The 14130-nt window shown below is 37.7% G+C and overlaps 1 protein-coding gene across 1 annotated transcript; it reads right to left on the reverse strand.

The window, feature by feature from the left end:
- Positions 1–956: 956 nt before the first annotated feature.
- On the reverse strand, positions 957–13415 carry opn4xa (opsin 4xa). The gene is made up of 10 exons (XM_063480654.1): positions 13399–13415; positions 10542–10677; positions 7284–7417; positions 5499–5702; positions 5250–5421; positions 4324–4485; positions 4054–4161; positions 3793–3967; positions 3434–3582; positions 957–3309 (listed from the first exon to the last, which is right to left on the reverse strand). The coding sequence occupies exons 2-10, from the start codon at positions 10673–10675 to the stop codon at positions 3285–3287; spliced, it is 1263 nt and encodes a 420-aa protein (XP_063336724.1). The 5' UTR covers positions 10676–10677; positions 13399–13415; the 3' UTR covers positions 957–3284.
- Between the last annotated feature and the right edge of the window lie 715 nt (positions 13416–14130).

Raw genomic sequence — 14130 nt, forward strand, 5'->3', positions numbered from 1 at the left:
GTATAGCCAGAGCTAAAGTTTCAGACAGGACAGAAGTGTGCCAGTATTTTATTTTGTTATCCACAATGATCCGATTACTGTTTCACAAGCCTACAGTATGCATGTCTATCTTTGTATGTGTCTCACGTTTTTAGCACAAATAAAAATTACCTATTGTCTTAATCTTACTTTTGATAAGCATGAAACAGATTACAATATGATTTAGATTGCAGTATTTTATTTTTATACTATAATATTTGGTTAGATACACATCTGTGTTACCATTTCTAGAGGCAAAGCTTTAATCTTCACATCCTGTGAAACTGCATGTCATGTCATGCTTGGATTTTAAGGGTAACACACAGCTGATGACATCACAGGAAAAAAAAATCACACATAAAATGCAGTAATTACAAAACCAGTCATTTATTTACTGACACACACCTGTTAGGGAGATAAGTTTGAGACAGTAGTCCAGTAATGTACTAAATGTAGGCCGTAGCCTTTATTTCCCAGCATCCTGGTGAAAGGGCAGGTGATACCTTTATCCAGTGTTTTTTTTAATCAGTCATTTTTGTGGCAGTGTGAATTTTTTGAACACCGGGGCGCTAACTGTTACATTTCTTCACATCAGCCATATCTGGGAGGATTAAAAGGTCTAGTGCTATATCTTAGTATGATTTAATTGTAATTGAATGAAACAGGGAGTTGTTACTTTTTTCAGCTGGAGGCAGCAGAAAACTGTTAAAAGTAATTACCTTTCTACCTGCTCTGAATGTCTGCTTCCTCTCGCTCTCATGCATTATATGCAAAAGTGTCGACTGTTATATGCAAAGTAATAAATTCAGTAATAAATCGCTTAAAAGTAAAATAGTAGAACTGATTTATTTTGGATGTATTTTTGCTTTAGATTAAAATAAAGATACTGAAAATCATTTGCAAAAGACCATATGGAAACCTTTATTTATGGCAGCAAATACACACATAAGTATGTGAACAAAGACTCGATGCATGTCAGTGATTGTGACAGTTCTATGCCTGAGAACATGTACTGACAAAACGGTGTATTTGTTGTGTCTTTTGCACATAAATTCACATACTTTGACTTGCACAATGCTTCATAATAAAAATAGTTCCCAAAATACTTCCAGTGAATAAAAGCGGTACAAGAACATTTTGATCTGACTGTGATCCAAGTTGGATCAGAATGCTTTCTGTTTCAGATAAATGTTGAGTTGCAGACTAACCGTGTCACTGTCTTCCCAGTCTTAGGTTGTAAAAATCCTAATCTGCGGGATCACAAAAACTTAGAGCACGTGTCAACAAATACAAAATGTATTCTTGTTATTCAGTGTCTTTAATGCAATCAAATCAGTTCAACGATGAGCAACACTCATTATAAACAAATATATTTAACCTTCTAAATAATACAATATAGAACAGACTTTTACATGAAATACAGCAGTGATCATATTTTACTGAGGCATATAAATACATGTAGCCTTAGTTATAATGTAAACAAATGGATACAATTAGCTTCCTCATTCAGTGCTGTTTTAAAAAGAGACAATCCTCAGCGTCCTTACAACAAGATGATAATAAACAAGTCCTCGGACACAAACACACACACGCACACGCAGACAAAGAACATCCTTAACTATGCACCTATCCAGCGTTTTCCCAGTTTGAATACAATACCAGCACAGTGGCTTTGGATATCTACTGATGCCAAATATACCAAATATCTGATGCTGATGTTAAATTGGCAAGCTGTATTCCTCACTCTGAGAAAGAGATTGAGAAATATTATTACATTTTTTATTAAAATGATATATCCTGGCTCTAAATGTACTGTAATGCATATATTAACAGCTTATTAAATGGCAATGGGAAACAAAGTACGTTTTTTTGTTTTGTTTGTTTGTTTGTTTGTTTTTACATATATGGTCTTGTCTTATTTTAGCTTAGTGAGAGGCATTGTTATATGCTGCTATTATTCAGAGTTGCACAAGGTTCTCATTTTCTTGCTCTAACTGTGCACTTGTGTGTCAGTTGTGGAGTGGAGCTGGCAAGAGACTGAGATAATATTAAGTGACTACAATGAAAGCCTGCAATGAAATTGCCCAACGAGTGTTACATTGAATATAATGTGAAAGCAAGAGACAGAGAGACGCCAACAGGGAAAGCAACGATGTCAAAGACCTACAATTGTGGTATTTCACTTGACCACATTTTGTCAAGAAATAGTGCAAACATACAAAGAAAACATGTTGCTGCAACCGCTAGCAACCTCTGGCCTGCTATTGAGTAGTGGCATGGTTATGGCAGTGCAACACTGAATCAAATCAAGTCAAATCAATTGAATCATGCCACTTATTTCTGCTCCAGCTTTTTGAATCATGATCGGACAAATATCTGATCCAAGCGCTGGATTGGTGCATCTCTTTAACATTTAACAAGCTACTGTTTTTGAAAGAAATCTTCGCACATTAATTAACTGAACATGGTTGCACAATTGTGACTGTAATTTAACTGCAAAATGTCTTTGGTGCTCTGCAACTTTGTTATTGGAAAATAGCCAGAATACAACCATTTGGCACCCAGTTTAGTTGGTGTCCACTGTTACAAGTTGTGCTCATCAGCACAGACTTGATTGCAGCACGTTGGCGATCTGTTTGCATTTATAAATGACACGGCAGTTATTTGCAAACCTTGGCGATTGCAGTCAATTCAAGTCAGATCACAGTTGTTTGGAGACAGGTTCCTCCTACAATGTGACCCGTGTAATTGCCTTGTGGTCAAAACTGGTTGCCCAGAGGTTAAGACTGTTAAGCACTCAACCTCTGGTTGACTAGTTAGTGGCTGTAACTACTTGCAATTGTTTCTTTGCTTTGCAGTTACTGGGTAACTGTTGAGTTTAGCAAGTTAGTTGCAAGAAGGTTGACATCCTATTTTTACGCTAGTGTTGCTGAACCATAAGTCAATTCACAGTTCTCTCTGTCTGCTTTGTGTAACTCCATTTATTTTTCTCAAAACAGCCTTCCTCCAAACATTAGTCTTTGAAATTGAGTGTGAAGATTACACTGGATTTTTCTTGCTCAACATTTATCCAAAGTGTGGCTGGATGAGGACTTCATCATCATCATCATTTTCCTTCTCTATTTTTTGTGCTTTTTTTTTCTTCTTGTCTAAACTCTTATCATACCCATCTTTACATTTCTTTGGCTGATTCCAGATTGTCCGTATTCCTCTTCCTTCCAATATGCAATAGAAGTCTTTTAACTGACTCAGTCAATAGATCGTGATCACAACTGTTCACTGAACCTTGCTCTGAGAATTAAAATGAAATATAAATGTAAGTGTTTTGTGGGAAAAAGACATGTTTTATCTTCAAAGCGTTTGACTTGCCAGTAATATGAATTGGAAATCAACAGTTCAAATGATTAGGGCCTACCTTAGCTGTTCCTGGCTTCGGCTTTTCTTTCTTTTTGTGTGTTTAGTCAATGACTGACACTCTCTATCCCTCAGAGTTCCAAGGGAATAGCTGGATCCCAAAGTATGACTCTGATCAATAGGATTCAGCTCCACATCATTCCAAACATGCTACAAGACACGTATGTATATCAAGGTAAGAATTTACATTTGCATATTTACAACATGCAACTGCTCTTGTGGTAAAACTACTACAACTACTGACATATCTAACTAAACCCACTTTATATGAATGGGACGGTAATTGTATACTGCTATAAACAGTTAACATGCTCAGGATTTTTCTCACTTTCAAAGACTAGTGCAGCATCCAGTACTCACCGTGTCAGTTGTTGTAATGGAGGACACTATGTGCAGCTTGGATGTGGAGTCTGATGACTGTCTACTCAGCACGGAGTCCCTTAAGGAGGATTCGCTAAGCGATACTGATATGCAGTCTTTCCTGCGAGCATGGGCTAGGAAGTGCAAGCAGGGTACTTTTTCTGCAAGGGTGATCCTGTTGAAAAAAAACATGATCTTTTAACAAATTGTGCCATTACGTTTCAGAATTAGTTTGTCAGTTAATTAGATGATCGCAGTTACCTGTATTTTGAGTGAATTATGGCATAGATTACAGGATTGTATATGGCTGATGACTTGGCTATAACAGCTGGGACGGCTTTGGAATAAGGGCTGAGAATGCCTCCATATCTGATGGACAGAGATGAAACATGATAAGAGATGATCATACTTATACTGTAGCTTGAAATGCTTTAAGTAAGGGTGTTCTACTACCTGCAACTCCCTGCAAACCAGGGTCTACCAAGCTATTTTTACATATCCTAGCATTAAGTGCTAACGTATCATATTTACCCAGCCCATGCTATGAGGGTGACACATGCATAGGGGGACCAAGAAAGCACAAACACTATGATGACCACAAAAGCAATCTTGGCTAGCTTCCATTCAGTTTTGATGGAGTGCTGTTGGATCAGTGTTGACTTCCTCACTTGATTGCCCAACTGCTCCACATCTCTATAAGAAGACAAAGAATTTTGTGGTCAGTAACATATTATAAGACTTTAGAGGGTGAAATGAAGGCCAGAGGAGTGAGTCAGGGGATCTTTAAAAGCAGCACATACAGCGATCTACTGGGAAACTGGGATCTCACTTTGACATTTACCACCTTTTTAAACATCATTGCACATGCATACACTTAGTTTAAACTGAAGTCCCAAACTGACCAGGTGCATGTGAGCATTTACAGTGTGTACCGACCCTATGATCTGAATTATGTTGATGGCCACAAAACTCCTTTTAAATTATGCTGAAGCAGGCATGTGCTGGAATGCTTTACAGCCCAGGCAGTCAAAGGGAAAGGTTATTAGTTAGATGTCTCACGAGCTTGCAGTAGAACTGCACTAATTGTCCTATAGGACAAATTGACTATGTACAATCCTGCAAATGTAGACAGAAACATTGAGATCCTGCCCTGATGACCTCAGACTTAAAAACTTGAGTTTAGTCCACTAAAAACTGATGCTTGGTCCCTGGGTTGTAGCCAAAAACCCTACTTTCATCACTTCTTGCAGTACTCGCCATAAAGGTGAGTACTGTTTATTGGAAAAGGTATTTTTTTTCCCCCTTTTTTTTACTGGCTTACATGCAAGTGGCCAGAATAGGACTTCCAGCAAACATGTATTAAAATGACTTCCTAAAAACAATATTAAATTATGCATATTCAAAAAAAAGTAATATTTATAATATTGAATATTATAAATCTATTTATTTAGATGTACCTGCTTGCTTGGCGAATTGCTAGGAACATGCAGAGGTAACAGTAGGATATAATGCCAAGAGGGATGAAGAATACGAAGCAGCACAACATCAAAGTGTAACTTTTATTGGCTGGAGTGGAGGTCACATAGTCCCATGTGCACGAGGTCATCAGACCTTCTGGTATATATGAACCTTTAGAGAAAAAAAAAGTACGATAAGGTGGACGCTTACTTAAAAATTGGTAAGGAGGGAAAAATTAAGTCACTTACTCCATCCTAAGAGTGGTGCGAGGCTCCAGGCTAATGAATATAGCCACACGAGGGCAATAATGAGGTAAGTGCGTCTCGCGGAGGTCCATTGTAATGCCTGCAGAGGTTTGGTGATAACAACATAGCGGTCTATAGAGATGGCCAGAAGGTTTATCATTGAGGTGATTCCAAATAAAGCACCACAGAAGGCATATATTTTACATCCTGCAGGGGGGAAAGGAAAAAAGTACACATTTATTTATTTTTGTTCTCTGTTAGACTGGTGAACACATCTCCACTAAACATTTTTCCACCATCAACAGATTCTAACTAAAAAAAGGTGCTATATAAAGTAAGAAAGTGCATACTTTATTTATCCATTGGTAAGGAAATGTCTTCGTTACAGCAGTTAAAATTAAGTTATGGTATGTAGCTCAATAAGAGATTTCAATATGATTACAATATGAACAACAGATATATGTGTAAAGGATAAAGATATTTAATATTAAATGTAAATTATTTATACAGTCATGGTAAAATGAAAAGCACATCCTGTGTTAACTCTAAGGTTTTACATATCAGGACATAATAAATACAATCTGGTCCTTATCATTAGGTAGATACAACCTCAGATAAGCTGCAAGCAGATCATTTATTTAATAAGAAACTAAGCCAAAATGCAGAACTGAAACAGAAAATGCAGTGTGTGAAATACTAAGCACATCCTTGTTGCTTCGATATGAACTAAAAGGGAGCGTATCAGCCAGACACTGTTAATCACATGAACTTGATTAGCTGTTCATCAGCAAATGTGAGCACCTCTATAAAACCACAAGTTTGTGATAATTTGCTGGTCTGCAGCATTCAGGTTTCCCACAATCTTCCCATAACTCGATATTGCCCCAAGGTTAGGCCTTGCAATGCTTGCAGAATTTGCAAATATCTCATGAACTACATTTCTAACTATGCAGGCCTCAGTTAGAACATTAAATGTTAAAGTTCATGACAGTACAATTAGAAAAAGACTGAACAAGCAAGACTTATTCGAAAGGATTGCCAGTACAAGCCTCCTGGTTTCGAGTCTGTGTTTCTTCCCCTGTTGAATCTGAACAAACCGCAAGACTTGTGGAACAATGTCCTTTGGAGAGACAAGACCAAAGTGTTTGGTCACAATGATCAGTAAAAGCTAAACACAGCAAATTAGCATTATCCTCATACCAGCTGTGGTGGTGGAGAAGTGATGATTTGGGCTTGTTTTGCAGCCACAGGACCTGGGAACCTTGCACTCACTGAGTCAACCATGAACTCCTCTGTTAACCAAAGTGTTCTAGAGTCAAGTATGAAGCTAAAGCTTGGCAGAAATTGTGTCATGCCGACAATGATCCCGAGCACATCAGCAAATGATTAAATGTACAGCAGCACGCCTAAAAAAGAATCAAGGAGTTGCCATGACCCAGTCAAAGCCCAGACCTCAGTCTGCCTGAAATGCTGTGGTGGGACCTTAAGAGAGCTGCACATAAACAAATGCCCAGAAACCTCAGTGAACTAAAGCAACATTGTAAAGAAGAGTGGGCCAAAATTCCTCCAGAAAGATATACAGAAAAACACTGATACTGAAAACTACTACTTTAAGTTATTGTTGTTTGCATGAGCTACTGAGTCACGGGGATATCATAGCCTTTCACACACTGCTTCTTCATGTCGGCTTACATTTTGTTGTCAGATTCTATTTATCTCATTCTAAGACCTGATATAATTATTTGTATTATGCTCTGATATGCAAAACCTTGGATGTAGGAAAAATACCTGTTTCACCAAAAATCCAACCCTTGTAAAGGGAGTTGACAAAGAAGATGGGTGATTGTGTAATTGCCATGAGGAAGTCACTGACTGCCAGGTTAATGATGAAGAAGTTGGGGGGCGTCCGCAGCTTCTTGTTGCTGAAACACATTAAAAGCGATTAGTATCCCACAAACCAGTTTTACTGTCACACTGCTCTTCATTGTAACATGACTGGCAGGGACATTATTACTCCACCACAGTGCTCATTGTGTGTTCATCATGAGAGCTTTAGTTTGCTCTGGAGTTGTTTGTAGACATGGTCAATTCGGTGTTCATCCAATAGTTTGTATGTTATAGTCCCACTCAACAAAGGAATTACAAAGTAATAATAACACCAAATAACAGTGTCAAATACATTTTAGATGAAATGCTAGCACAGCTTCAATAACAATTGATTTTTTTAATGACTACCTTGTTACAGCCTTTTATTTGTTTTTGTTTTTAACGTCTCTGTAAAGCACTTTGAATCACCTTGTTGTTGAATTGTGCTATATAAATAAACTTGCCTTGCCTTGCCTTGCCTAAGGACTAAATCAATCAGTTACCAGATATATTGACACAGATTTTCTCCTGTTAGCAATAAAGATCAATCAAAGCTGGAATTTCATCTCCAGAGGTCAGACAGCCAGTTGTGAATGACCTTTTAATGGAAATCCAATGTATAGGGAAACCTCTAAACAACAAATCCAAAAGATTATATATAGAGAACAATAATACAGTGTCAACATAAGTGTCTCTTTATATTGAGGTCAGCAAGGTCAGGAAAATAACTGGACTGCAATTGTGCATTACTGTATGTGCATTTTACACACATTACATTTAACTTCCCAGAAATCTCTCCAAAGTAAAGCTTGTCCAGGCAACATTTCTCCTCAAACACACCATGAATGTACCAAAGAGGTCAACTTTAATCAAACCCAAAAATATTTTTAAATGAAAAGAATAGAAGAAGAATATGTCAATTAAGTCTAAAAATTCAAATTAAACATTGCCCGGAAGTCCCATTATGTGTCTGACTAATTCATTCGCAGCCTTTCTTTCTTTTCTTTTACATCACTTAATTGCAAAGTGATGACATCAAAATAATATGATTGGTCAGTTGCAATGATGATCCCCAAGCATTAAAATGATGTTGTACGAATTTGAGGGACAATAAGATGATCATATTAGTTAAACTATAGAAATACAAAGAAAACAATGGTGCTACTGTAGTAGCTGGTTAGATTACCTCAAACGCCAGTATTCTTATTGTCCACCCTCTTTGTTTAGTCAAGGTGGCATCACAGCATTGACTGTACATGAATAATATAGTAGCTGACTAAATTATTGAATTCATGCATTGATTTCAATCTGGAGGTCTAGCGCTGAGCTATTTCTTCGTATTGAATGCCTACGGGCTAATGTGAAGACATGTGCTTGGAGTATCTGTACTTTGCATCTTAATGCATGAATAAATTGTTTACCTCTTCACTGCCCTGAATATCTGCAGTCTGTAAAATTGTACAAGAAAGAGAAATGCTTGTGTTGATTGTGGGTTAGTTTCACTCAGAAAAACAGATGTAACACATCTGTTACATGTGTAACACATGTAAGTATTTGTTAAAAGTCACTTGCATTATTATTATTATTATTATTATTATTATTAATAAATTCTATTGTTTACTACATTACATGTTAATAGGATGTAATTATATTTTATTTTATCTGTCATAACTAGAGATGCACCAGTTACAATTTTGCCTGATTCAGAAGTTTGACTTTATAAAACTAAGAATATGCAAACAAAAACAAACTTTTCTTCAATGGAAAATATTATTTTCGCTTTTGTCATTAGAATTTCAACCACTTGTATATACTTCAGAGGTTTTCCACATGATTTTTGTGATTTTTAACTATAAGTAAGTAGAATTTATACATTAAAAAACTTCTCCACAGCTTCTTTATTTCAAGTAAAATACAACAATTGTAATGGACTATATGCTACATGTTATCTAGTGCTTAAATGATAGCTGTAGCTGCACAGTAATCACAAAATCAAAACCTGATAAGCATGTCTTTGGACGGGTTCAAATCTAGAACTTGCTTTAAGGTTACTAAAGTGCCACTGTGCTGCCCAGATATTTGTTATACTGGCTAACTCATAACTCATCTAACAACATTTTAATCTCGATGTCTTTTTTTCACTGCAACCTGCATCCACAGATATATTTTTTAATGCTCACACACACACATAAAGATGGACGTATCAGAGGGTACTTCAGGCTCAGTATCTGGCCTGAGCGAACTTCAAAATAGGGATGCTAGAACTGGAGATTGAAGACGCTTGAGAAAATTTGCACACTGTGGCCTTGTCCTCCTGTGGATCCACCGCCTCCAGGAGGGTCTGTAGGGTTCTGGTGCAATGAGCATATTTAAAAGTAGAATCGCAGGAAGCGCCTTCAGTTTTCCGGCCCATCTTCTGTTGAACCAGCTCCCACATTACTTTTAAGATTAGGCTTCAAACTTTCCTTTTTGACAAAGCTTATAGTTAGGGCTGGATCAGGTGATACTGAATCCTCCCTTAGTTATGCTGCAATAGATTTAGGCTGCTGGGGGATTCCCATCATTGTTGGGGTTTGTCTATATTATTTTAGGGTCTTTGCCTTACAATATTAAGCACCTTGATGTGACTGTTGTTGGAAATTGAGACTACATAAATAGAAGTGAATTGAATAGAACTGAATTCTAACAGATTGGTACAGTCTACATCTGCAGTAATGCGAATGATGTACTGGGCAGCTGTGGTAAAGAGAAATCTGAAAGCAAAGACTTAAATATACCAGTTGATCTACGATCCCACCCTGATATATGTAATTGACAGAAATGACCTTCCTCTGCCTGGGCTCTCCCTTACAGACAGGATGAGGAGCTTGGTCAGTCAGCCAGGGCTCAGAATAGAGCCACCTCAAATGGCTCACTGAAATTATTTGAAATGTTATGAGCATCATCAAATCCAAATGAATAGCAGAAAATTCATCCGTCCATCACATTTTTTGTGTAACCACAATTTAAAAACACTCAGGGTGCCGTGTAAAAAGTAAATAAGACACATATTTTATAGAACACAAAAAAATGTATCAAATATTAAAATATTCCAAACTTATTTTCAGGTCCGCAAAGATGCAGCTCTAAAAGATAAGCATATTTGTTCCCATGATCATTTCCATGTGTAGGGTGGCTTACCAGTAAAAGGCATACATGACCAAGGCGTTCCCGGTAACGCCCACTGTTCCAATCACAGAAACAACGAAAGCAAAGATGTAGTGAACGTGGTCCTGGACCTCCACCAGCTGATAGAAGCCACGCTCCACGTCCATTTCTGTGACTTCAACCACACAGACATCAGCATCAGTGGATCTTTGTGCACAACGGTTTCTTTCAGACACACACACAATATTCAGCTTTGAGCTGCTTAACTCCCCAGCAAAAAATATTATGATCAACAACTATAATACTGCATGTGAGGCTGAAAACAGACTGCAAGACTGCAACTGTAACACTTTACTTAGTTACTGTTTCTGTTCACTGCATTTGATTTTTGTGGATTTCTCTTCAGTAATGTGCCATCTAAGCATCATCATAGGATTAATCATGTCAGGTTTGGTGAGAACTGTTTTTTTCCTGTTCCCTAAAGGTCTTGAGGTTATATTGTGATATTCTTTTGTATCAATTGGAGGATTGTTTTGATATTTTATATACATATTAATTTAGGTTAATGTCAACATTTAAATTGTCCACATACTTTCACAAATTGAGCTTAGAGTTTGATCAGGCAGGCCATGAAATCATCCTCAGCCTCAGTTCTTCATGTCAGCTGATCCCAATGCCAGCCCACGTCCATCTCACATGCTGTTTAGGCTGCTCAAAACTATTGCACATCTCCAGCCAGCTTTGTGACTCACCTCAGACCCTGCTCTTCCTTTCGTGTCGAGTCTTATTTAGTCAACACGACATCTGTCATCTGCCTGCTTTGTTATATGCTGCTGCTCTTGGTTTTCCACATACTATAATTCTTCTGGCTATAATGGTCCTGAATGATTTCGAGTGACTGTTTTATGTCTATTAAAAAATAATAGTCAACTTGAATCCTTTTTTAATTTCTTTTAAAATTAGATCCCTCATTTTAAAAACACTGCAGTAAACTGTGATGGTAAATTCAGTTTTTCAGTCTAGTTCAGTTTTATTTATAAAGCACCAAATCACAACAACAGTGGCCTCTAGACACTTTATATTGTAAGGTAAAGATCCCTGCAATAATTGCTGAACATCAGTGTATGTACAAGTTGATTTTGTAAACAGCAGGTGTTAGCATATAGCTTAAAGCTACACTGATTTTGGGGTAGCTTTAAATGTTTTCACACTTCCTGTTCATAGCTGTCGTTTCTTACATTTAGCACGCAGTAGGGAGTAGTGGGCACCAGCTGCATTCCCACTGAAAACTGTTTGGTTTAGGAGAGGACACCGTTGTGTTGTGACACTGGGTAAAACCAGTGCACTAGGAAGTATCTAGATTAAAAACTCTATAATCTAGCTGCTTTGGAGATGTCCTTTCCCGCATGCATCTTTGTTGGTTAATCTATAGAAAAGCTCAGAACTGAATGCACATTTGAAAACTACTTTAGAGAGCATGTCTGTACACTTTTAATCTTATGGATATATCATGGGGCCATGTGTATTACCAACAATGCCGCTAAAAGCAAACAAAAAAAATAGTGAGGGGAGCTTTTCTTTCTCAGGGTTACAGAGCAGATGTATACAAGTTTATAGAAGGATCTGAGGTTGACATCATTGGGTGGGGTAAGAAATCAGACACTAAAAATTTAGATCTGGCATCTCGCTTTATTTTGTTCAGGTTGCTCTGATTTTGTTTTCTTTGTACATTCTGAGACTTTTTAACCCTCTTTAAATTTCTCAATTTCTTTGATTTAAGATTTAATGACAGGAGAAATTGACCATTAGCTCAGTGTCTCCTCAGTGTTGGGACGCACACGCTTCCCTATGCGGTGGAATAAGAACTCATGTCTGTTAATATATATGCACCACAAAACTCTTCCATACAGTCCAGAGCTTTCATAAATCCGGTCATTCTCAAGACACATATTTCAAAATTGATGTCTCTTTGGGAGCTGAGGTTTATGGAAGCATAACAGCATTTTGTTTAAATGTCAAATTATAGTTTTTTTCTGTAAATAAGAAATGTTTATTACACAGATGGCATAGATGAAGTCCAGGAATTTCTGATTAAATAGGGTTATGTTTTGTTAATGTAATGGAGTTAATACCATGTAATATTAACTGCATCTTCAGAATAAGAAGAAGTTAGTTACCGGTAAATCTGACACTTTACTGCATTCATAATTTGATTGTTTAAGAACAAGAACAATGAGTCTGACTCATTGAAAATTAAGTTAAGTGATGGCACGATATTTAATCAGTCACAGCTGTGGTGAGTCTTATTGATATTGCATAAATTGTCTTTGCAATGTTGTTTTTGCACACCTGTTAAAATCCACTAAATGTGTTTATGTTTTTGAAATGATGGAGCTAAATTTTCTTTTGTGCTATTAACCATGATCATACACACAGACATGCCACAGAGTGGGTGGAGTACACATAGACATGCCACAGAGTGGGTGGAGTACACATAGACATTCACTGTACAAAATCAACACGTTGATCTCTTGCTATCCTCTCAGCAAAGCCTTTGTGCGTCAAAGGAACTTAAAATGACCGCTTACTTCCCCACATTAGGCATCAAAGCATTGTTTCATATGAAAGGCTCAAGTCACATAAATTGCATGCACATCTAATCAATGTCACTGCTGAACTTGCATTGTCTGCTTCACGTATTGCTCCTTGCTGACAGGGTATGCATCTGTCCTAATTCAATTACTGCTCATAAGTATTTATTTAAATCCTAAATAAGAGTTGAAAGGAATCTCCCTGTAATAACAGTAATAATTTCTTTAAATAAACTTCAGAGCAGTTTGCTCCATACTACTCATGCAAAACTTACTAAATTAACAGAACATTACTTTACCGTTTTCTCCAGAAAGCCCCTTTGTTCTGCGGCAGTGAAGCTGCACAGCGTATAATAGTGAACCCCCCCCCCCAAATCCAAATGCAGGCTTCTGCTGCTGTCAGTGCTGGATAGAAGATGAGAATACCCAGAAGGGCAGAAAGCAAGCAAGCAACGCACTGACCCAACCTCCCCTGCAAGTTTCCCATCACACACAGCTCTCTTATGGCAAAACACATCGATCAAGCTGGTGTGTGATGCGTGCATGAGGGTGTCCATGTGCTGCTGTTCATGTGGCCGGCGCGGTCAAGTCAAGACATTACACGTGACAGATTTCTGTGTCTTTTCCAAATTTTGTTTTCCTCTTATGCACATTAATAACTGCATGTCCGATACCCATTGCTGGAGGCACAACGTGAGCCCCACATCTAAAGCTGCTTTCAGAGGAAGTGAGGAAATGACACACCCCAGCTCTCTGCTGCATCCCATTGGGTGCTTTGAGAATTAGAGAGAGACAGATTGGGGTTTTAGAAAAGCAGCAGACCTTTTACAAAGTGTCATACATGTTTCCTGCTCATCCTTGTGTAAAGAGAAAATGCTCAGATAAAAGCCTCTCAGTGTTTACCTCATGCTGCCAACTGTAGCCCATCCTCGTCTATACCCCCTTTTCTTCTCTGTTGAGACTCAGTATGGTTACATTCTTGCCAGAGGAGGCTAAGCCTTTCACACTTCTGGGTCGCTGCACTTCCTAGC

Source organism: Pelmatolapia mariae, linkage group LG7 (assembly GCF_036321145.2).
Source record: "Pelmatolapia mariae isolate MD_Pm_ZW linkage group LG7, Pm_UMD_F_2, whole genome shotgun sequence".
In the NCBI taxonomy this organism is placed as follows: Eukaryota; Metazoa; Chordata; class Actinopteri; order Cichliformes; family Cichlidae; genus Pelmatolapia; species Pelmatolapia mariae.